The following is a 25,461-nucleotide window of genomic DNA, read 5'->3' as shown; positions in this document are numbered from 1 at the left end:
GGCTCAAAGTCAGTTATCATCACAGCTGAGGACACTGATGTCATGGTGCTTTGTCTTGGCTTCCAGAAGGACATCACCTGTCCCATCTACCAGAAGTGTGGGACTCAGAACCGCACACGGTTTGTCGACATCACCAAACTGGCAAGTTCACTTGGAGACAGCATCTGTGACAGCCTAATTGGCTTACATGCCTTCACAGGCTGCGACACTGTCAGTGCATTCGCTGGTCGAGGGAAGCTGAATGCCCTGAAGATAGTGAGAAAGCACACTTCCTGCCAAGAGACTTTTAGTCAACTGGGACAGACATGGAATGTGAGTGATGAGCTGTTCCAGAAAATTGAGCAGTTCACCTGTCGGATGTATGTTGCTAATAGCAGCACTGCTGAGGTGAACAAACTGCGTTACCAGCTCTTCTGCACCAAAAGGGGAGAGGTTGAGTCCAGCCAGCTGCCACCATGTAGAGACTGTCTCTTTATGCATGTTCAACGAGCCAACTATCAGGCAGCAATATGGAAGTGCTGTCTGCAGGCTAACCCTGTGGTGCCAAGCCCTACTGAGTATGGATGGACAGACGATGAAGGCAAGCTGGCCATTTACTGGATGCGTTCCCCACCTGCACCAGATGTGGTCTTGGAAATGCTAACATGCAAGTGTGTGCATTCATGCAAAATGCCAAGCTGCATGTGCCTGTCAAATGGACTTCAATGCACAGACATGTGCAGGTTACAGACCTGCAGTAACCAAAAACAGCAGGATGGTCCAGAACTGGACTTTGAACTTGGGGAGTCAGATGATGAGAGAAACGAGCAGTTTGATGAATGACAATGTGATGATTCTGATGGTATTACTGTGGTAGTAGTCTATTGATGCACAGGATGTTGATTCTGGACTTGGTTACCCAGAGCTTGATAACAATAATGTAACCATATTCACATATACCCATTACCCTACCCATTACCATTACATATACCCACTAATGATATGGGATTACATGTATCATTGACTAAGTATATGTAAATGTCAATGTTGTTTAAAATATTAAAATAGTTCATTACCTCACTATGGTATTCCTTTTTATCATGTATTTTGATTGTGTATTTAAACAAATGTATAGAGACCAGTTTGTGACCTAACTGGCTTTGGTCTAGTTCTCATTTAAGGCTCACAATCACCTCACACAATGAAATAGTATGGGTATATTATACATTTTCTGAATCTTTACAGTCCTGTGAGTATTCCAGTTTTTGTGTTTTGTGTCCCTGATATTCCTAGATGCCACAGGGCTAAAAGAAAGTATATAGTTTAGGCGAAAATTGCAGAAAGATGTGTGTTATTGACGGGTTGAAGAGCTCAAGTGACCTCTATATTTGTGAGAAATATCCACAACAGGGCTTGAATGAAAGCTAAGAAGGTCCCCTTTAAAATGATACCAAAGACAATATTATAGAACATTGAAAAATGTCCTGACCATGAGGCTAAACCAGGATATGCACCAGCGTCTAAAATGCAATTTAGTTTAGCGGGTGCTTAACTTCATGAGCTGATAACTGGGATACAGCTGCCACTCAGGAATGGTTATCATACCAAAATATCATCGACAGACATGGATCCTTTCAAAAATTATAAGTAAGTTTTGCCACCTTGAGTGTACCGAAATATCGTCTGGCCCATGGACTATTTCACTGGGAGTGATGAAGAAGGACAGGATTAGGAACGAGTATATTAGAGGGACAGCTCAGGTTGGACAGTTTGGAGACAAAGCAAGAGAGACAAGATTGAGATGGTTTGGACATGTGTGGAGGAGAGATGCTGGGTAGATTGGGAGAAGGATGCTGAATATGGAGCTGCCAGGGAAGAGGAGAAGAGGAAGACCAAAGAGGAGGTTTATGAATGTGGTGAGGGAGGACATGCAGGTGGCTGGTGTGACAGAGGAAGATGCAGAGGACAGGAAGAAATGGAAATGGATGATCCGCTGTGGCGCCCCCTAACGGGAGCAGCTGAAATTGGTGGTTGTAGTAGTAGTAGTAGTAGTAGTAGTAGTAGTAGTAGTATGTATGTATGTATGTATATGTATGTATGTATAGAGCTGGCTGTACCAAGACAAGTATTTATAAAACATTGAAGTGACCCCTCTAAATAAATTGACTCTTGTCTGAAGCTGCTCACCTTCTCTTCATGGATAGAGGCAAGGGTGTAGGTCTTTTGCTATGTCTTTCTAAAGTCAAGAACAAGCTCCTTTACCTGCTGACTGAAACCTTCCTGCATGATTTCTCTTAAAATCAGTCTTAAATTTATTTATATCTGGTCTGGAAAAGTGTTGAATTTAACTCTGAAAGCTGCAGACAGCCTGCTAGCTAAAGACCCTGAAAAGACTGGAGGTGGTCTGGATAACAGTATATGTCTCTGTCATCTCTTGAAGGAGCAGCAGGAGAACTTCAGGCTGCTCCCTCCACACAGTGAGGAGGACAGCAGCTCCTCTCTGTGGCTCCCTGATGAGGAGGAAGAGGAGGAGGAGGAGGAGGAGGAGGAAGAGATGAGGTGTGTCTATAGAAAGCATTTTTAACCCAAACCACCTGAGAAGACAACAGAACCTTCAAATAATGTTCTCAACTTACTTCATCCCTCTTTGTGCATGCGTCAGTATTGTCCACCAGAAGCTGCGGAATAAAGTGATGTTTTTAATCCAGTTTTAAACCCCTTTTTTATGTTACACTTTTGATCCTGGCTGTTTTAGTAATATGTTTTAACACCGTAAAAATTTTAGTGATCGGACACTCAGCTCTTAAGTCATAAGCTTCCCAGCTGGGATAGCTTGCTGCTAGTGGATTGCTGCTAGCATAACCCTGCTTGTTTTTAGCATAGGAGCTAACTTCACCGCTGCTTTTACATTATCAGCATCCCCTGTCAAGACGGTCTGCTGCACACGCGCGCCAACAGAGAGGTTACTAACCTCAAGGAAGACATCAGTGAGCTCTCTGTGGAGCTGCGGAAGAAGGACTCCCTACTTTCAAGTCACATTGACATGGCAGCCACACAGGCTAAGAGGATTTCGGCTATGAACTCTGCCGTCGCGGATACCATTCTGTAGGATCCATTACACCCTCGGCCATCCTCTCGCTTGACCCCCAATCCACAGTTAACCTGGTCAGCGGAGGAAGGAAAAGGGGGGGATTGGTCGTTTCTCCTCCACCACTCCACCTGACAAATCGCTTTGCAGTGCTGACAGACGAAGACTCAGACCACCCAGGTGATACTGGTGAATCCTTCCCAGACCATGTCCCCACTGGAGCATCTCCCGATCCTGCTCACTGTCTAGCGGCGACTGCTCCTGTTAGTTCCAGGAGTGGTCGTGTGAGATCCTCTGTCAAAGCTGCATTGCACATCGCCGCTGTGTCTGTCCCTACAGCGATAACCACTCAGCTGCATTCCCTGGTTGGAAGATCCTCCAGTTGTGCTTCTGGTGCTGCTTGTGTCGACCTGTCCTCTCACTCGCAACATCTCACTCCACAGGACTACCTGCAGCTGAAGAACCAGTGCCAGGTGCTGGAAAATCTTGGCTGTGATCAACCAGCTAAACCCACGCCACCTTCGACTACTGAAATGGCCACTCAGCCTCGTCCTGGTAGGCCAGAGCCATCCAGCCAGGCAGCACTACAGTCTCCCGCTAAACCCAAGGGGCACGTAGCTCAGAAGGGGCCTAGACGGCACCCTCACTTCTGGGAGGCTCACCATCAATCACTGGCTACTCAACTCAGACCTCCATCTGTGCTCGTTGTCAGCTCATCCATAGTTCGACACATCACCCTGCCTGCGGCTAAAACCTTCTGCTACCTGGGTCCCTGAGTCCAGGATATAGATTCCAAAGTCCCACAGCTGCTGGATCAAAACCCATCTGCCTCAACCATTGTCATCCATGTGGGAAGTGATGACCCCAAGAATAAAAAAAAAAAAAAAAATCAGAGCCACTTAAAGATGACTTAACGAATCTTATTACCAGCCTTCTACAATCAGACCGCCAGCTCATCATCATTATCTCTGGCCTGCTGCTGTGTCCCAGCTTTGAAGACATCAAATGCTGCCATGTCCATCAACTTCATACACGGCTCAAGGGATACTGCTGCTCAGTCAGTATACAACTTTATTACCTTCTTGCACCGCCCATACCTCTTCAGACATGATAGAGTACATCCAAGTTTTCATGGATCACGTCTCCTCGCCATGAACAGGGAATTCACATTAAAATCCTCTAACACACTGCGCAGCTGATGATTAGCGAGTGTGAGCCTAAGGATACTAATGACTGTCACTCTACTATACAATTCCTGCAATAATAAACCATCTCCCTGTAACATGTAGCAATCTAAACTATTTATTACCGCTTCAGACTCAAGTATCAGTCCCCCACAAAGCCTTGCACCGCGGACAGTAAAAATGGCTTTATTAACGCCAGGTCGCTAACGAACAAGTCATTTTTAGTTAATGATCTTATAAGTACCCATAACCTGGGTTTCACCCAACTGACCCAGACCTGGCTGGATAGAAATGGCGCAGTCGCACTTATTGAGACTGCGTCTCCTAAATTCAGGCTCAGTGTAGCCTATAGATCAAATCTGTAGGCTACATTGTCCTTCTTCATAACTGTGACTGTCTGGACATTAAAGCAGCTGTGAGGTGTGCTGCGCCAAGGCAAATCGCGTCCTCCCCAAAAACTGTTAGCACCAGCCGCCACTGATGGCTAAGTTTTTGGTGTGTGTGTGTGTGTGTGTTTTGTATATTCAAATCAAATCAATTCTGTTTTATTTGTATAGCCCAATATCACAAATTACAAATTTGCCTCAGTGGGCTTAACAGCAGCACAACATTCTGTCCTTGGACCCTCTCATCGGATAAGGAACAACTCCCTAAAAAAAAAAACTTTAACAGGGAGAAAAAATAGGAAGAAACCTCAGGGAGAGCAACAGAGGAGGATCTCTCTCCCAAGACGGACAGCGTGCAATAGATGTTGCGTTTATACAACACAATACAACATTGAAGAGGATAACACAGTTATAATGGACTTATCAGATTTATGAGGAATATGATGCGCAGGATGCCAAGCAGTGTCCAGACGCCACCGGAACAGTCCAGGACCCAAGCCACGCGACCAGCATCATCATGTAAAAAAAAAAAAATTATATGGATTTATAAAAATAGAATGTGATGAGGGGAATGGCAGTCAGCGTCCCAGTGGTAACCACCATCACCACGGAGACCTGGGAGGAGAACTGACTACACGTGCACACAAGGGAGATTCTTTTTTGTTCACAAATCTTGTATAACTGCACTAACACCTGTTGATATGCATGTTTATTTTCTGTATTTGCACTTTTATGATTGAGTTGCAATTGTATTGTCATTATATGTAATGCACATTGTGTTGCTCTGTGTATGAAATGTGCTGTATAAATAGTTTGACTTGACGCCATCATGTGACATGACTTGACTCCTCCATCATGTGAGTTGACTCCTCCATCATGTGACTTGACTCTTCCATCATGTGACTTGACTCCTCCATCATGTGACTTGACTCCTTCATCATGTGACTTGACTTGACTCCATCATGTGACTTGATTTGGCTCCTCCATCATGTGACTTGACCTGACTCCATCATGTGACTTGATTTGACTCCTCCATCATGTGACTTGACCTGACTCCATCATGTGACATGATTTGACTCCTTCATCATGTGACTTGATTTGACTCCATCATGTCATTTGACTTGACTCCTCCATCATGTGACTTGACTTGACTCCTTCATCATGTGACTTGAATTGACTTCATCATGTCATTTGACTTGACTCCTCCATCATGTGACTTGACTCCTTCATTGTGTGACTTGAATTGACTTCATCATGTGACTTGATTTGACTCCATCATGTGACTCGACTTGACTCCTCCATTATGTGACTTGGAAAGCCTCGTGTTCATCTTGATAACTGATTTCAGTGCTTTAGAAATATGATGTCACATGTTTGAAATCAACATGTCTGACATTCCCACAGCAGATCCCTACAGTGATCTGAATTCTTTAAAAAGTTTGATTCAGTTTGATGTGAGGGCTGTGAAAGATGAGAGTGATGTATGTAGGTGTTCTGACATACATCCTCTGTGAGTGTTCACAGAACACTTTCAGTCAGCACATTTCTCTATCCACACACATTTGTTAGGAAACAGTACTGAAACACTTAAAATTCTGAAGTTTTTTTGAAGTGTTAAAATGAGCTGCCCATGAGACACAAACACACACTTTGTTGACTTCACACACACACACCACACTGTGTGTGTGTATACTGACACTACATTGTGTGACAACAATGCAGGCTCTCCTGCAGGGCTGCTGTCAGCAGGACGAGTGCAGGCGGAAGAGAAGAAGGGGAGAACTATGAGGGAGATGATGAGACATCCATGGCCGCGCCTCCCATCTCCTGCAGGAGCAGCAGGAGCAGTCAGCTACAGAAGGTACACACCCTCATAAACACAAAAATGGTACTTATATACATATTATACATACTCACACACATAATGATTCAACTGTCCTGATCTCTGTGTGTGTGTGTGTGTGTGTGTGTGTGTGTGTGTGTGTGTGTGTGTGTGTGTGTGTGTGTGTTCAGCTGAAGGAGGAGAATATCGCTTTGAGGAGAACCATCAAAGAGCTGCAGAAGAAATCAGACGCCAGTGAACAGAGGTCAGAATCACTCACCAAACACAGCTCAGCCCCATCGGCCAATCACAGCTCAGCTCCACCCACCCACCAATCACAGCTCAGGCCCACCCACCCATCAGTCACAGCTCAGCCCCATCGTCCAATCACAGCTCAGCCCCATCCACCCACCAATCACAGCTCAGCCCCACTGGCCAGTCACAGCTCAGCCCTGCTTGCCAGTCATGGGAGAATTTACCATCATGTCTGTCAAACCCTCAGAGCGCTGCAGCTGTCGGAGGAGCTGCGCCAGAGGAGGCGTGAGGAGGAGAAGGAGGCCCAGGAGCTGGAGAGCATGGTGCTGTCTGTTGAACAGAACCTTCATTTGATGACGGTACGACTAGTGATGGTGAAACGAGGCTTTCTGGAGCTTTGAACCATTGTGTTGGAAAGTGCTTCACTCACAGCACATGTGGGGACACCTGCTGGTCACATGGATGCTGTGCATCAGCTGAGACGCACCAGTTGTTTCATGCAGGACCCTTTCTGTTGTGGTGTGCTATGAAAATGTTCTCTCAACTTCAACTTAAGTGTAGTCTGACTCAGTGGATGTACGCTGTTGGTGTAAGCCTGCAGGCTCCCTCCACTGACTTCAGTCCCCTTCAGCTTTCTGTGTGTTGCCGTTTTCATAGCTGCGTCCTGGGCTTAGCCCCGCCCAACACGACTGTGATTAGTTTAAAAAATACAAACCCCATGTTACCTCCAGCTTGGTCAGGCGTCCCTACAGACACAATTGGCCGTGTCTGTGGGTGGGAAGCCAGATGTGGGTATGTGTCCTGGTCGTTGCACTAGCGCCTCCTCTGGTTGGTCGGGGCGCCTGTTTGGGGGGGAGGGGGAACTGGGGGAATAGTGTGATCCTTCCATGTGCTACGTCCCCCTGGTGAAACTCCTCACTGTCAGCCAAAGGAATTGAATCAAGTGCAACTGGACTTGGTTATACACTCACTGGCCACTTTATTAGGTACACCTTGCTAGTACCGGGTTGGACCCCCTTTTGCCTTCAGAATTGCCTTAATCCTTCGCGGCATAGATTCAACAAGGTACTGGAAACATTCCTCAGAGAGTTTGGTCCATATTGACATGATAGCATCACGCAGTTGCTGCAGATTTGTCGGCTGCACATCCATGATGCGAATCTCCCGGTCCACCACATCCCAAAGGTGCTCTATTGGATTGAGATCTGGTGACTGTGGAGGCCATTTGAGTACAGTGAACTCATTGTCATGTTCAAGAAACCAGTCTGAGGTGATTCGAGCTTTATGACAGGGCGCGTTATCCTGCTGGAAGTAGCCATCAGAAGATGGGAACACTGTGGTCATAAAGGGATGGACATGGTCAGCAACAATACTCAGGTAGGCTGTGGCGTTGACACGATGCTCAATTGGTACTAAGGGGCCCAAAGTGTGCCAAGAAAATATCCCCCACACCATTACACCACCACCACCAGCCTGAACCGTTGATACAAGGCAGGATGGATCCATGCTTTCATGTTGTTGATGACAAATTCTGACCCTACCATCCGAATGTCGCAGCAGAAATCGAGACTCATCAGACCAGGCAACGTTTTTCCAATCTTCTGTTGTCCAATTTTGGTGAGCCTGTGCGAATTGTAGCCTCAGTTTCCTGTTCTTAGCTGACAGGAGTGGCACCCGGTGTGGTCTTCTGCTGCTGTAGCCCATCTGCCTCAAGGTTCGACGTGTTGTGCGTTCAGAGATGCTCTTCTGCATACCTCGGTTGTAATGAGTGGTTATTTGAGTCACTGTTGCCTTTCTATCAGCTCGAACCAGTCTGGCCATTCTCCTCTGACCTCTGGCATCAACAAGGCATTTTCGCCCACAGAACTGCCGCTCACTGGATATTTTCTCTTTTTCGGACCATTCTCTGTAAACCCTAGAGATGGTTGTGTGTGAAAATCCCAGTAGATCAGCAGTTTCTGAAATACTCAGACCAGCCCGTCTGGCACCAACAACCATGCCACGTTCAAAGTCACTTAAATCACCTTTCTTCCCCATTCTGATGCTCGGTTTGAACTGCAGCAGATCGTCTTGACCATGTCTACATGCCTAAATGCATTGAGTTGCTGCCATGTGATTGGCTTAATAAGAAATTTGCCTTAACGAGCAGTTGGACGGGTGTGCCTAATAAAGTGGCCGGTGAGTGTATATCCGTGAAGACGCTTTGCCTCTCATCCAAAAGGCTTCATCAGTTCGTGCCTTTCTGACTAGACCAAGCTAGTCTGACTGGCTGGTGATGAAACTCAGATATTTAGCCTCTTTGGAGTCGTTATCAGAGCTATTGATGTCCATGGCTCTTTGTGTTCCGATGTTTAGCAACGACAGTCGTTATCAGAGCTATTGATTTCAGTGCCGTCCTTTCATCTCTACCCAGGAGACTCAAAAGCTTAGCCTCCAAGAACAACAGTCGGTCACTAACAGCTCCAACGACTCATGACCACTGAATGGAGCACTAACGAAGTCGAATCTAACACCTCCAACGACTGTCGTTGCTAAACATCGGAACACAAAAGAGCCATTGACATCAATAGCTCTGATAACGACTGTTGTTGCTAAACATCGGAACACAAAGAGCCATGGACATCATCAGCTCTGATAACAACTCCAAAGAGGCTAAATATCTGAGTTTCATCACCAGCCAGTCAGACTAGCTTGGTCGAGTCAGAAAGGCACGAACTGATGAAGCCTCTTGGATGAGAGGTGAAACGTCTTCACGGATATATACCAAGTCCAGTTGCACTTGATTCAATTCCTTTGGATAACCATGACCTGGATGAATGAGAACATTCACAGACATGTTCCTCACTGTCAGGTGAAAAGAAGCGGCTGGTGACTCCACATGTATAGGAGGGGGCATGTGGTAGTCTGCAGTCCTCTCCGGATCAGCAGAGAAGGTGGAGCAGAGACCGGGACGGCTCAGAAGAGTGGGGAAATTGGCCAAGAACGATTGGGGGGAAAATCCCCACCCCCCAAAAAATACAAACAAGGCAGAACATTTGTTCCCCTATAGCACAATGGTAGTGGGTTGAGCCAGACTGTCTCCAGTGTTAAAACAAAGTGTGCAGACAGGTCTGGCTATGTGAGACTCACTTAACTGTCTACTACTACTACTACTACTACCACCACCACCACCACCACCACCACTACTACTACTACCACTACTACTACTACTACTTTCGGCTGTTCCCATTAGGGGGCGCCACAGCGGATCATCCGTTTCCATCTCTTCCTGTCCTCTGCATCTTCCTCTGTCACACCAACGACCTGCATGTCCTCCCTCACCACATCCATAAACCTCCTCTTTGGCCTTCCTCTTCTCTTCTTCCCTGGCAGCTCCATATTCAGCATCCTTCTCCCAATATACCCAGCATCTCTCCTCCATGCGTCCAAACCATCTCAATCTTGTCTCTCTTGCTTTGTCTCCAAACTGTCCAACCTGAGCTGTCCCTCTTATATACTCATTCCTAATCCTGTCCTTCTTCATCACTCCCAATGTAAATCTTATCATCTTCAACTCTGCCACCTCCAGCTCCACCTCCACCTCCTGTCTTTTCATCAGTGCCACTGCTATCTCCCCTAACCCTAAACCCACAGTTACAAGGGTTATTCTGCCCTTCATGCAGCACTACACATTTGTGTGACACAGCCCTCAGTAACAATAAAAATACAACCCTCAACACACTCCATGTACACCAGGACTCTAGGCTGGCTGTCACAAGCACCGCATCTGACATCCCATCCCTGGTCACAACACACTCCATGTACACCAGGAATCTAGGCTGGCTGTCACAAGCACCGCACCTGACATCCCATCCCTGGTCACAACACACTCCATGTACACCAGGACTCTAGGCTGGCTGTCACAAGCACCGCACCTGACATCCCATCCCTGGTCACAACACACTCCATGTACACCAGGACTCTAGGTTGGCTGTCACAAGCACCGCACCTGACATCCCATCCCTGGTCACAACACACTCCATGTACACCAGGACTCTAGGCTGGCTGTCACAAGCACCGCACCTGACATCCCATCCCTGGTCACAACCATGCAAGCCCGAGGTGGCCATTACTTTCTGCATGAACAGGATGGCACAGACTCGGTATAAAACATGTAAGCAAGAAGCTATTGTTATTGTGACTGTGTGTGCCAAATAACACACACTGCCTGTCAAACAAACAGTGTTACTGGTTTATGAAAGAACAGGACGGTACACACTCAGTACAAATGTTACTGTTAGAGCCAAAATAACACACAGGCCTACTGTCCGTCCACATTCACAACTTTACATGATGTGCATGTGGATGTCAGATGACAACAGTATTAATATGTTTTTGTTTCAGTGAGCCTGAGTCACATGACAACAGTATTAATATGTTGTTGTTTCAGTGAGCCTGAGTCACATGACAACAGTATTAATATGTTGTTGTTTCAGTGAGCCTGAGTCACATGACAACAGTACTACTATGTTGTTGTTTCAGTGAGCCTGAGTCACATGACAACAGTATTAATATGTTGTTGTTTCAGTGAGCCTGAGTCACATGACAACAGTACTACTATGTTGTTGTTTCAGTGAGCCTGAGTCACATGACAACAGTACTACTATGTTGTTGTTTCAGTGAGCCTGAGTCACATGACAACAGTACTACTATGTTGTTGTTTCAGTGAGCCTGAGTCACATGACAACAGTACTACTATGTTGTTGTTTCAGTGAGCCTGTCACATGACAACAGTACTACTATGTTGTTGTTTCAGTGAGCCTGAGTCACATGACAACAGTATTAATATCTTGTTATTTCAGTGAGCCTGAGTCACATGACAACAGTATTAATATCTTGTTATTTCAGTGAGCCTGAGTCACATGACAACAGTATTAATATCTTGTTTCAGTGAGCCTGAGTCACATGACAACAGTATTAATATGTTGATGTTTCAGCGAGCCTGAGTCACATGACAACAGTATTAATATGTTGTTTCAGTGAGCCTGAGTCACATGACAACAGTACTACTATGTTGTTGTTTCAGTGAGCCTGAGTCACATGACAACTACTACTATGTTGTTGTTTCAGTGAGCCTGAGTCACATGACAACAGTACTACTATGTTGTTGTTTCAGTGAGCCTGAGTCACATGACAACAGTATTAATATGTTGTTGTTTCAGTGAGCCTGAGTCACATGACAACAGTACTACTATGTTGTTGTTTCAGTGAGCCTGAGTCACATGACAACAGTATTACTATGTTGTTGTTTCAGTGAGCCTGAGTCACATGACAACAGTATTAATATGTTGTTGTTTCAGTGAGCCTGAGTCACATGACAACAGTATTAATATGTTGTTGTTTCAGTGAGCCTGAGTCGGATGAAAACAGTATTAATATTTTGAGGTTTCAGTGAGCCTGAGTCAGATGACAACAGTACTACTATGTTGTTGTTATTTCAGTGAGCCTGAGTCACATGACAACAGTATTAATATGTTGATGTTTCAGTGAGCCTGAGTCAGATGTCAACAGGCCTACTCTGTTTGGTTGTTAAAAGAAAAGAAAAAGTTAAGCTTATACGAGACGAGACGTTAAACACATGTTCTGAGGATGGAAATGAGACATTTATTGAAGATAAAGGTGAAAATGTTAATTTTTGCAATTGAATATTTGGAATGAATCATTTTTCTCTTAGCGTGTGTGTGCGGGCCGGGAGGGGGGGGGGGCTCAGCTTTTCTTAGAAACAAATAGGGGGGGTGCTCCAAGGAAAAAAGTTTGGGAACCACTGTCCTAGAGAGATTAGGTTCCATTGTAAAGCTGCCCCCCCCCCGGACTGGTTTAGATGATATATCTCTGGCTGCACTCAGTTTGTCCAACTTAAAAATTTGAGATCTCAGTCCTTTCCTGTTACTACCGGTGTTCCCCAGAGCTCTGTATTGGGACCCCTCCTATTTATTATTTACCTACTACCTCTTGGCCACATTTTCAGGAAATTTGGCATTCAATTTCACTGCTACGTGGATGACACCCAGCTTTATCTAACTACCAAACCTACCCCCACTCTTCTGCCCACTTCCCTTTCTGACTGCTTACTAGAAATTAAATCCTGGTTTTCATACCACTTCCTCAAACCTAATAGTAATAAAACTGAGGTCCTACTAGTAGGCACTAAATCTACTTTGGCCCAACCTGATAGTTTTTCTCTGACTATTGACAATTCTATACTTCCTCCATCGCCTCAGGTTAAGAGTCTGGGTGTCATCCTGGACAGCACATTATCTTTTGAAGCCCACATCAACAATGTTACTCAGTCTGCATACTTCCACCTACGCAATATTAATCATCTTCACCCGTCACTTACACCTAACAGCACCGCCATACTCACTCACACCCTGGTTACATCCCGTATTGACTACTGTAATTCTATCCTCTTTGGTCTTCCCCTCAAGTGTCTTCATAAACTTCAATTGGTCCAGAATTCAGCTGCCCATATAATTACCAGAACTCCTTCCATAGATCATATCACTCCTGTTCTTCAGCAACTCCATTGACTCCCTGTTAAATACCGTATTGGCTTCAAGATTCTGCTCCTCACATTTAAGGCCCTTCATATCTTTCTGAACTCCTTCATATCCACATGCCCTCACGCACTCTCAGATCCTCTCCTGCTCTCCAACTCACTACACCATCAGCCCGCTTGACTACCATGGGGTCTAGAGCCTTCAGTCATTCTGCCCCCCGCCTATGGATCTCTCTCCCACAAGACATTCACAACATTGACTCTCTTTCAACCTTCAAATCCCATCTCAAAACGCACCTTTTCAAACTGGCATGTTCAGTCTGATCCATGCTTCATTGAGTTTTGTGCAGATGATGATTTTATACTTATCTGTTGTGTTCACTTTTTATTGTCTACCCTGCTGTGTTTTGATGTTATGCTGTCTGATACAGTGCTGCTGGTTTTTACTGTCTTCTGTAAGGTGTCCTTGAGTGCTCTGAAAGGCGCCAACAAATAAAATATGTTATTATTACTATGTAGGTCAGGTGACTTGGCCGTACTAAATTGTCCGTAGGTGTGAATGTGTGTGTGTGTGCGCGCGCGTGCATGCGTGCGCACGTGTGCCTGCCACCCAGTGACTGCTGGGATAGGCTGCAGTATCCCCGTGACTGAGAGCAAGATGACTGGTTTGGATAATGGATGGATGGCGTTTCATTGGACTGGACCTTTAAACCTTAAACATATGCAAACTGTAGTGTGAACTCTAGACCTACGTCTAGACCTACGTATGCAGCACAACCTCATACATGAACATATCTGCCGTCTTTGTTTCAGTGATTTGGTTCTGTTGAAGGTAAAAGCTACACCTACGTCTAGACCCACGTATGCAGCACAACCTCATACATGAACCTATCTGCCGTCCTTGTTTCAGTTGTTTGGTTCTTTTGACGGTAAAAGCTACACCTACATCTAGACCCACGTATGCAGCACAACCTCATACATGAACCTATCTGCCGTCCTTGTTTCAGTTGTTTGGTTCTGTTGAAGGTAAAAGCTAGACCTACGTCTAGACCCACGTATGCAGCACAACCTCATACATGAACCTATCTGCCGTTCTTGTTTCAGGTGTTTGGTTCTGTTGACGGTAAAAGCTTATCAGAGACAGCTGAGTGAGGACTGAGGAGTTTTACCAGGATAGTGCGTGGGAGGATCACGCTGTTCCCGCCAGTTCCCCCTCAGTCCCCGAACAGGTGCCCCACCCGACCAGAGGAAGTGCTAGTGCAGCGACCAGGACACATACCCACATCCGATTTCCCACCCGCAGACACGGCCAATTGTGTCTGTAGGGACGCCTGACTAAGCCGGAGGTAACACGGGGATTCAATCTGGCGATCCCCATGTTGGTAGGCAACAGAATAGACCGCTACGCCACCCGGACGCCCCCAATGGCAACTACTTGACAAATCTTTAATGGTGTACAATTTTCCTCCAGTATCACCACGGACATTACGACAACATGTTTACCTGGAACTTTAGCCTACAGATATACACAAGCTGTGGTCTGACAGATGGGATATTTGTCTGTCTGGTCTGCATCTTAACCTATCTGTCTGTCTGTCTGCCTGTGTGTGTGTGTGTGTGTGTGTGTGTGTGTGTGTGTGTGTGTCTGTCTGTCTGTCAGAAACGAGCAGTGAAGGCTGAGAACAGCGTCACCATACTGAGACTGGAGGTACAACATCTTCAGGTGAGTAAGAGAGAGTTTGACTGACTCATTGTGTCAGTCTTTATGTATGTAGCACACTTCATGCTGTGGCTGTAAGCCAGTGTCCTGCACATGATCACAACACAATGCTACAAAAACAAAAGTAAACAGTGGTGAGTAAAGGCACAAAAATGCAAAAAAACAAATAAAAGAATGAAGCAACAATCGACGAGTAAAACAACAAATGACAAGGCACTTCAGTTAAAGGCCAGGCTAAAAGACAAGTCAAGTCAAGTCGGTTTTATTTGTGTAGCCCATTATCACAACTTGCATATTTGCCTCACGGGGAGGGGCGCCGGACTGTTGTGGTGCTTATGTTTGTCTCTGATACAGATCTGAGCAGTTCAGACCACAGTATGGTCCAACTCGTCCCATTTAAAGGCAGAGAGTGTCATCTCCAAAGCCTAGAACAAGTGAACCAATTACTGGAGCCGAAGAGGCGCTAAACGGCTGTTTCTCCTCTCTGAACGGCTGTTTCCCCTCTCTAAACGGCTGTTTCTCCTCTCTAAACGGCTGTTTCTGCTGTCTAAACGGCTGTTTCTCCTGTCTAAACAGCTGTTTCTCCTCTGACGTCTGTTTCTCCTCTCTAAACGGCTGTTTCTCCTGTCTAAACGGCTGGTTGTCCTGTCTAAACGTCTGTTTCTCCTCTCTAAACAGCTGTTTCTCCTGTCTAAACAGCTGGTTGTCCTGTCTAAATGGCTGTTTCTCCTGTCTAAACGGCTGGTTGTCCTGTCTAAACGGCTGTTTCTCCTCTCTAAACAGTTGTTTCTCCTGTCTAAACGGCTGGTTGTCCTGTCTAAACGGCTGTTTCTCCTGCCTGGATGCTGTGATGAAGCAGCCTAGAGAAGGAAAACACATCAAGGCACCATTATTACTTTGTTTAGGGAGGGGTTTCTCTGTTAAATCAAGTATGAATGTCACTATTTGTCTCTCTGAACGGCTGTTTCTCTCTAAACGGCTGTTTCTCCTCTCTAAACTACTGTTTCTCCTGTCTAAACGGTTGTTTCTCCTGTCTAAACGACTGTTTTTCCTCTCTGAACGGCTGTCTCTCCTGTCTAAACGGCTGTTTCTCCTCTCTCAACAGCTGGTTCTCCTGTCTAAACGGCTGTCTCTCCTGTCTAAACAGCTGTTTCTCCTCTCTGAACAGCTGGTTCTCCTGTCTAAACGGCTGTCTCTCCTGTCTAAACAGCTGTTTCTCCTCTCTGAACAGCTGTTTCTCCTCTCTAAACGACCGTTTCTCCTGTCTAAATGTCTGTTTCTCCTCTCTAAACGGCTGTTTCTCCTGTCTAAATGTCTGTTTCTCCTCTAAACAGCTGTTTCTCCTGTCTAAACAGCTGGTTCTCCTGTCTAAACGGCTGTTTCTCCTGTCTAAACAGCTGTTTCTCCTCTCTGAACAGCTGTTTCTCCTCTCTAAACGACCATTTCTCCTGTCTAAATGTCTGTTTCTCCTCTCTAAACGGCTGTTTCTCCTGTCTAAACGTCTGTTTCTCCTCTAATCGACTGTTTCTCCTGTCTAAACGGCTGTTTCTCCTGTCTAAACAGCTTTTTCTCTCTAAACCAGGGGTTTTCAGTGTTAGGCGCGCCTCCCCTGGGGGGCGCTAGGGAGCTTCTGGGGAGGCGCATCGTGAGAAAAAAAACGTGAAGAAAAAGTAACTGTAAACATCTAGCTAAATTTATTTAACTTCAGCAATGCTTGGAGCAAAATGGATGGATTTTCAGTAACATGACCTACAGTGAGAAAGGAGGCAGCGTCTGGGGCAAGCAGAACACGGAGGAAGTAGGACCAGGATTATTCACAGTTTGGATTTTCATGGATTGGTCCTGATGACGCCCCACTGCCGCAGTGTGTTATCTGCCGTTAAAGAGGTGCTAGCTAACGACAGTATGAGACCATGTAAACTCCGGCGTCATATTGATACCAAACACCCAGGTCTGGTGACCAAGCCACAGGCGATGTTGGATAGGAAGCTAAAAGAACTGCGGTGACAGAAGAAAGTCAGTGACACATTTAGCGCCGTAAATACCATGGCAACCGAAGCATCATACCGAGTGGCGCTGCGCATAGCTAAGGCAGGTAAACCCCACTTTAAAAAGATGTTTAAAACGTTTAAAAATATGTTTAAAACGTTTAAAACTGTTTAAAAAGATGTTTAAAACATAAAGATAAAGATGTTTAAAAATGTTTGAAAAAGATGCTTAAAAAAATAAAAGATCATCTTCAAAGATATATCATTTATTGTTGAAACCCGTTTTTATACCTGAGTGGAACATACATTATAGCAACAACAATAATAGTAATAATAGCAATAATAATTGGGAGGGGGGGCGCAGCTGTTTTTATGTTCTCTGAGGGGAGGCTCACTTTCCTACACTTTGAAAACCCCTGCTCTAAACAGCTGTTTCTCCTGTCTAAATGTCTGTTTCTCCAGTCTAAACGGCTGTTTCTCCTCTAAACGCCTGTTTCTGCTGTCTAAACGGCTGTTTCTTCTCTGTAAACAGCTGTTTCTCTTGTCTAAATGGCTGTTTCTCCTCTCTAAACGGCTGTTTCTTCTGCCTGGATGCTGTGATGAAACGGCCTAGAGAAGGAAACAAGACACCGTTATAACTTTGTTTAGGGAGGGATTTCTCTGTTAAATCAAGTATGAATGTCACTATTTGTGTCTCATTTTTCGGCGAGATATGCTTCGTAGTCTGTTGCCCTGTGATGGCCTGGTGGCCTGTCCAGCATGTCTCCCCACCTGCCGGCCAATGACTGCTGGGATAGGCCCCAGCATCCCCGTGACCCCGAGAGCAGGGTAAGCGGTTTGGATAATGGATGGATGGGTTTAAGTCTTCAGTTTTGTTGTGAAGATGTCCACAGAGGTGGAGGTGGAGTCCCTCGGGTCCTCAAGCAGGCCACAGGGGCTAAATGCCGTGTCCCCATGTGTTGTTGTTGAGATCCTTGGGACGACTAGGAGGCACTGCAGAGGATCTGAGGAAGCTGGTAGGTGCATATCCAAAAAGCAAGTCTGGGAGACGATGACAATAGATTACATTTACATTTAGCCAGACACCCAGAGCACCTCACAGAGAGGTGGGGAAACTCACCCCATCCACCACCAACATGGACAGTACGCCTTGCAGCAGTATTCAGCCCCCTTGACAAGTCATCAGCAATGTCTGGAGTATAGAAGATTCTTACACATGTGTTCCTGAACAGTATTGTTGTTGTGAAGCCATAAGCTCTACAGCATGTTCCCACAACCAGCATAAGTTATGTTTTGCTGACTCTTTATTAATACATTATAAACTAAAATATAGTGCCTGCATACATACTCAACCCCCACATATCAGTACTTACTGCAGTAACAATCATGATTGGGCAGCACGGTGGCGCAGTAGTTAGCACTGTCGCCTCACAGCAAAAAGGTCCTGGCTTCGAACCCCAGGTTTGTCCAACCATGATTTTCTTTTTCGTTCTTACTTTTATTTTCAGATACTTTATTAATCCCTGTGGGGAAATTCTGCCCTGCATTTACCCCATCCTAGCTGTGTAGCTAGGAGCAGTGGGCAGCCGCCGTGCAGGACCCGGGGACCAACTCCAGTTGGTCTTGCCATGCGGTCAGGGGCACAGACAGGAGTATTAACCCTAACATGCATGTCTTTCTGATGGTAGAGGACACCAGAGCACGCAGAGGAAACCCACGCAGACATGGGGAGAACATGTAAACTCCACATGGAGGACGACCAGGGATGACCCCAAGGTTGGACAACCCCGGGGTTTGGATCCAGGACCTTCTTACAGTGAGGCGACAGCACTAACCACTGGGCCACTGTGCCGCCCATCTTGGGCCCCATAGCATTATGCTGCCACCGCCATGCTTCACTGTAGGGAGGGTGTTTTTTAGGGCATGAGCAGAGTTAGGTTTGCACCACACATAACGCTTTGAGTTTTGGCCAAGAAGCTCAACTTTCATCTCATCTGACCACAAAACCTTTACCCACATCCTAACTGGGTCTCTCTCATGCTTGGTAGCAAACTCCAACCATACTTTTAGTATATGCATAGTTTTGAGCAGCGGCTTCTTTCTTGCCACCCTCCCATACAGGCCAGATTTATGGAGAGCCGTGATATGGTTGACTCATGCACATTTACTCCAGTGTCAGCCACTGACCTCTGGAGCTTCTTCAGAGTGACTGCAGGATCATGTGTGGCTTTCCTCACCAGCCCACGTCTTGCTTGGACACTGAGCTTTGAGGGACGGCCTGTCCTACACAGCATCTGGGTGGTGTGATGCAGCTTCCACTTTCTGACCGTGGATCCAACAGTGTTCCGTGGGACATCCAAACACTTGGATATTGTTTTGTGTCCCTTTCCCTCCTTCTGCACTTTAATCACTTTGTCTCTTACTTCAGTATTCTGCTGCTTTGTCTTCATGTTCTGATGGAGTTCACGCCCGGCTAATGAACTTTACGCAGAGTGCTTTTTATACCCATAAACCAGACCCTCACTTTAATATCTTAACAGCTGCACACCAGTTATGTCCCCTTGTGTTAACTTGAGTTTGTTTTAGGAAGAATTTGTCATTTGTGTAAACTTGGAGCTTTCAGAGCACAAGGGGTTGAATACTTATGCAAGCACTGTATTTAACTTTTTAATTTATTAATAAAAAGTGTTACAGCGTATGGGTTCACAACAATAATATTGTTCAGGAACATATGTGTGAGCAGAAGTTACTGACAACTGTCAAGGGGGTTGAATACTTTTGCAAGGCATTGTAGCACCACCTGGGTGGTGCACGGCAGCCATTTTGCACCAGAACGCTCACCGCACATCAGCGTGAGGTGTAGAGGGAGGAATCATTGAGCCAGTTCCATGGGGATGATTAGGTGGCCAGGTTGGCTAGAGAGCCAGGTTGGGAATGTGGCCAGGACACCGGGGAACCCCCTACTCTTTGTGGCAAGTGCCATGAGATCTTTAATGACCACAGTGAGTCAGGACCTCGGTTTAACGTCCCATCCGAAGGACATCATCTCCTACAGCACAGTGTCCCCCTCACTGCACAAGGGCACTGGGATTTTTGTTGTTTATTCAGACCAGAGGGAAGACTGCCCCACCAACACCGCTTCCAGCAGCAATTCCGTTTTCCCGGGAGTTCTCCCATCCAAGTACTAGCCAATCCCACACCTGCTTAGCTTCTGTCAGTCGGGAGAGCCAGGGTACATGTTGGTATGACGGCCGACATGACTTAGGATGACTTTGGAAATCAAGAAGAGGAAGCGAGTGAAGGCAGAGCCAAGGATCAAACGGTGAGAAGGAAGACTGGTGTGTGGAGTTCAGGGAGGAGTTAAGACTGGCGCTGGGTGGTAGTGAAGAGTTGCCGGATGGCTGGGCAACCACTGCAGAAATAGTGAGGGAGACAGCTAGGAAGGTACTTGGTGTGTCATCAGGACAGAGGAAGGAAGACAAGGAGACTTGGTGGTGGAATGAGGAAGTACTGCAAAGTATACAGAAGAAGAGGTTGGCAAAGAAGTGGGATAGTCAGAGAGATGAAGAAAGTAGACAGGAGTACAAGGAGATGCAGCGTAAAGTGAAGAGAGAGGTGGCAAAGGCAAAGGAAAAGGCGTATGGTGAGTTGTATGACAGGTTAGACACTAAGGAAGGAGAAAAGGACTTGTACTGATTGGCTAGACAGAGGGACCGAGCTGGGAAGGATTGTCATGGGTGTGTGATTTGGGTCATCAGCACTCTCCCATCCCTTGATTGGTGTTTTAATTTACCTGCGCCTGTGTGCCTGAATCACCCTGATTACTCGGTGTCACTCACCTCCCCTTTCTCCAATTGGCTGTCCAGTTTCTGCCCTGTCTTGCACACCTGTGCCCAATCTCCCTCCCCTTTCTCCGATTGGTTGTACAGGCCCTGCGCACCTGCGCCCAATCTCCCTGATTGGCCCCCACTGTTAATGTGCTCCTCGGTTGCTCTGGCTAATTGTCGGTTTGTCTCACACTCTCACTGAGACACACATTGAGACACACACAGAGACTCTTGGTCGCCAGAGTGCCTCGTCTGTTGTGAGCTTTCCCCGCTTAGTGTGTACCTGCCGTATGTACCTGCTGTTTGTTAATTTCGTGTAATAAAAGAATTGTCTGAACCGGTTTGTCTCCACCATCTGCACTTGGGTCCTCTCCCTGCTCTTGTCGTGATAGTATGAACTGACCAAGTATGAAACCAGTGGATGGTTCAATGTACCGGAGACACCGTGGGCCAAGGCCGGTGTCTGGTGTGAATGGCCTCCTGTGGGGGGTTATCCAGCTGGATAACCAGCAGCTTGTCTCCCAGACTGCTGGCTCTCAAACAGCTAGCCACCAGCCTGCCTACCGGCCGGTAAACCACCAATCAATGGGTGGTGCCGAGCCAGCTCCAGCACTGGACCCATTCTGGAGAATTCGCCTGGCCAGGGGAGGTCCTCGTAGTCTCCACCAGTCCCATGTTCCCTGGCAGCCGGCCAATGTCCTGTCTGACTACCAGCCGCTGGCCACACCGGCCGACACCTTCCACATGTTCCTGTTCAACCGGCCACCTCAGCCGATCTGTCGGGTTCAGTTGCCCAGCATCCCCGAGCCTCAGCTGCCCAGTGTCCCTGAGCCTCAGCTGCCCAGCGTCCCCAAGCCTCAGCTGCCCAGCGTCTCCGAGTCTCAGCTGCCCAGCGTTCCTTAGTCTCAGCTGCCCAGCATCACCGAGTTTCAGAATGGTTGGTCTGTTCCTGAGTCATCGGCCGTCTTTGCCGACGTGCGGTCTGTTCCCGAGCCATCAGCCGCGCCGCCTCCGAAATCTGCTCCAAGAGTGACTGCTGGGCTGCCTCCGAAGCCTGCTCCCCGAGCGACTGCTGGGCCGCCTCCGAAGCCTGTCCCCCGAGCAGCTGTCCCCCGCCTCCGAAGCCTGTCCCCCAAGTGGCTGTCCCGCCACCTCCGACGTCTTTCCCCCAAGCGGCTGTCCCGCCACCTCCGAAGCCTGTCCCCCGAGCGACTGCCCCACCACCTGTGGGGTCTATCCCCCGAGTGGCTGCCCCGCCGCCTCTGAGGTCTGTCCCCCGAGTGGCTGTCCCGCCGCCTCTGATGCCCGTCTCCCGAGCGGCTGTCCTGCTGCCTCTGAGGTCTGTTTCCCAAGCGGCTGCCGCGCTGCCTCCGGGGTCTGTGTCCCGAGTGGCCCTTCCGCCGCCTCCGAAGCCTGCTCCCCGAGTGACTGCCCTGCCACCTCCAAAGCCTGTGCCCCGAGCAGCTGCCCCGCCGCCTTTGATGCCTGTCCCCCGAGCGGCTGTCCCGCCGCCTCCGAAGCCTGTCCCCCGAGCGGTTGTCCTGCCACCTCTGAAGCCTGTCCCACAAATGGCTGCCACGCCGCCTCCGCGGTCTGTTTCCCGAGTCCTGAGCGGCTGCAACGCCGCCTCTGAGGTGTTTCCCGAGCAGCTGCTACGCCATCTCTGAGGTCCGTTTCCTGAGCAGCTGCCACGCCACCTCCGAAGCCTGTCCTCTGAGTGCCTGCCCCACCACCAGGGGCAGGCCAGCGTGGACACTGCTCTGACAGACCTTCATGTGTAGGTAAAAGTCCTGCAGGCCAGCCTGGACACTGCTCTGACACACCATCATGTGTAGGTAGAGTCCTGCAGGCTGCAGCCCAGCCAGAACACTGCTCTGACAGGCCTTCATGTGTAGGTAAAAGTCCTGCAGGCCAGCCTGGACAGTGCTCTGACAGACCTTCATATGTATGCAGTTGCCCGGTGGGGACCGGGGTTCATACCCTGGTCTCATCAGATTCGACTATGGCCGGACTCGATGAAGCAGCAATAATTGGCAACGCTGTCTTCGGGAGGGAGGCAGAGTCGGCTTGTGTTCGTCACATGAATGCTTCTCTGGGTGTGTGTGGGGGGGAAAGCAGTGGTTCGGCCAGGATTAGCCTTCACGAAAGTGGGGAGGCGTCTCCTTCGAGACTGCCGGCTGGAGAGATGCAGTTGGTGAACGCATGCAGTACGAGGGTGGGTGTTTGAACTAAAATAGGGATTGATTGGCCACTAAATTGGGAGAAAAAGGGAAAAATCAGAAATAAATAAAAGATGTAAAAAAAAGACCTTCATATGTAGGTAAAAGTCCTGCAGGCCAGCCATAACACTCCTCTGACAGACCTTCAAGTGTAGGTAAAAGTCCTGCAGGCTGCAGGCCAGCATGGACACTGCTCTGACCGACCTTCATGTGTAGGTAAAAGTCCTGCAGGCTGCAGGCCAGCCTTGACACGGCTCTGACAGACCTTCATTTGTAGGTAAAGGTCCTGCAGGCTGCAGGCCAGCCTGGACACGGTTCTGACAGATGGTTAGAACAGTTTTAACAAACTGGTAGGTATGGAGTCAAGCCATCACGTACAAGGTTTTAACTCAGACACCACCTTTTAACCCCCTCTGTGTCCACCACAGTAAAACAGTGGAGTGTATGTTGACAGTGCTTCCCAACACTGCATCCACCTGTCTGATTAATATTCATTCATCATTAATATTCATTAATATTCATTCTAATTGTTATGATCTCTGAAGCATTCTGCACTTGTTGAGGAAAAAAAGTTTACGGGTTTTCTTTATATACTGGTGTGTTTGTGTGTGTGTGTGTGTGGGTATGTCAGGGCCAGGCTGAGGCCTACAGGTCAGAGGTGGAGCATCTGAAGGCAGCAGAGATGGAGGTTGTGAAGACGATGAGACAAAACGCCCAGCTGGCCTCAGAATACCTCAGTCAGGCTGCCAGCCAAGCCCAGAGCTCCATCAAGTCAGTACTCACTGCTGAACACAACAACCGATCATAGCTACTGACCACACCTACTCATCACAGCCACTGACCATAACTACTCATCACAACCACTGACCACAACTACTCCTCACAACAACTAACCACAATTAATTATCACAACAACTGACCACAACGACTAACCACAACTACTCATCACAAGTACTGACCACAATGACTAACCACAACTACTGACCACAACAACCAACCACAATGACTAACTGCAACTACTTATCACAACTGCTGACCACAACAACCAACCACAACGACTAACCGCAACTACTCATCACAACTACTGGCCACAACGACTAACTGCAACTACTAACCACAACTACTGACCACAACAACTAACCACAACTACTCGTCACAACTACTGACCACAATGACTAACCGCAATTGCTGACCACAATTACTGAGCACAACTGCCAACCTTACCTACTGACCACAAACACTAACCAAGCTTCTAGTGTGAACTTATCTTCTCTTTCTGTCTCTTCCTCTCCTCAGACAACTGCTTGGTGGAGCAGAGACTTTGTCTTTGGTCTCTCAGATGCTGCAGTCCATTGACAAGATCTCTGATCTCCATGCTGAGCTCTGAAGTCCACCAGCCTGCGAGCCTGCCGGCATGGTAGTTGATCTTTGTAGGACGTCATGAAAAGTTTAACTCCAGTCTGCGGTCTTCTTTCTCTGCTGGTCTGCTGAGCTCATTGCACTCTGTGATTGCCTTGCTGGTCTGGAATTTGTCATCTGGGATTATCTGGCTGACAGGAGGACCTGGTTGTCATAGTAACGCATCAGAAATGAACTGAATGACTTAAATAAATAAACAGAAGCACATTAACATTTATTCACTGTTTTCTTATTATTAAGTGTGGTCCTGGTATGACCCCATACACCACTTTAATACCTTAGTGTGCTGCAGGATGGATGGAGGTCTCACTCACACAGGAAGACAAGCAGAGAGAACACTCATGCAGATGGATAGACAGCAAGCGAGACATGCGTACAGCCAACAAGAGTGGTGCAGAATCCGTCGTGAACAACAGCAACACAAGCGGCAGCAGATGTCTGCTGAAGGCCGGCTCAACAGGAAACAGGAAGTCAGACAGAAGATATGCTGGCCATCTCAATCTGACACAACATGTTAACTGATCTAGTCCACATCTGCACCATCAGCTGTGACCCGCCACACTTAACGTCCCTCATGTTAAACATGTTTTAAGCATCTGTCTGTCTTTATACAAAACAATGGTGTCTTCCCCAGCAGGGTGATGGCCATCGACTTTCAGCAGTTCAGCCCGGCCTGAGGAAGAAGGTCAGTTATCTAGAAATAAGAAATCCTGGGGGCGTTCAGGTAGCGTGGTGGTCTATTCTGTTGCCTACCAACACAGGGATCGCCGGTTCAAATCCCTGTGTTACCTCCAGCTTGGTCGGGTGTCCCTATAGACACAATTGGCCGTGTCTGCGGGTGGGAAGCCGGATGTGGGTATGTGTCCTGATCACTGCACTAGCACCTCCCCTGGTCAGTTGGGGTGCCTGTTCGGGGGGGGGGGAATAGCGTGATCCTCCCATGCGCTACATCCCCCTGGTGAAACTCCTCACTGTCAGGTGAAAAACGGCTGGTGACTCCACATGTATGGGAGGAGGCATGTGGTAGTCTGCAACC

The 25,461-nt window shown here is 47.5% G+C and overlaps 1 protein-coding gene across 2 annotated transcripts in view; it reads left to right on the top strand.

Annotated features, from left to right (window-relative positions):
* The window catches only part of entr1 (endosome associated trafficking regulator 1), a 34,182-nt gene extending 9,550 nt beyond the window's left edge, over positions 1-24,632 (top strand). For both annotated transcript variants that reach the window (XM_056274352.1, XM_056274344.1), the window contains 7 exons: positions 2,420-2,538; positions 6,360-6,498; positions 6,651-6,724; positions 6,962-7,073; positions 14,913-14,975; positions 23,638-23,777; positions 24,303-24,632. In XM_056274352.1, the coding sequence (XP_056130327.1) occupies positions 2,420-2,538; positions 6,360-6,498; positions 6,651-6,724; positions 6,962-7,073; positions 14,913-14,975; positions 23,638-23,777; positions 24,303-24,393 (738 nt within the window). In that variant the 3' untranslated portion in view covers positions 24,394-24,632. The remainder of the gene's footprint in view (positions 1-2,419; positions 2,539-6,359; positions 6,499-6,650; positions 6,725-6,961; positions 7,074-14,912; positions 14,976-23,637; positions 23,778-24,302) is intronic.
* The last annotated feature ends 829 nt before the right edge of the window (positions 24,633-25,461 follow it).

This window comes from Lampris incognitus, chromosome 1, assembly GCF_029633865.1.
Source record: "Lampris incognitus isolate fLamInc1 chromosome 1, fLamInc1.hap2, whole genome shotgun sequence".
Classification (NCBI taxonomy): Eukaryota; Metazoa; Chordata; class Actinopteri; order Lampriformes; family Lampridae; genus Lampris; species Lampris incognitus.
Note: the sequence above shows the minus strand (reverse complement) of the source record. Positions and strands in the feature narration are given on the sequence as shown.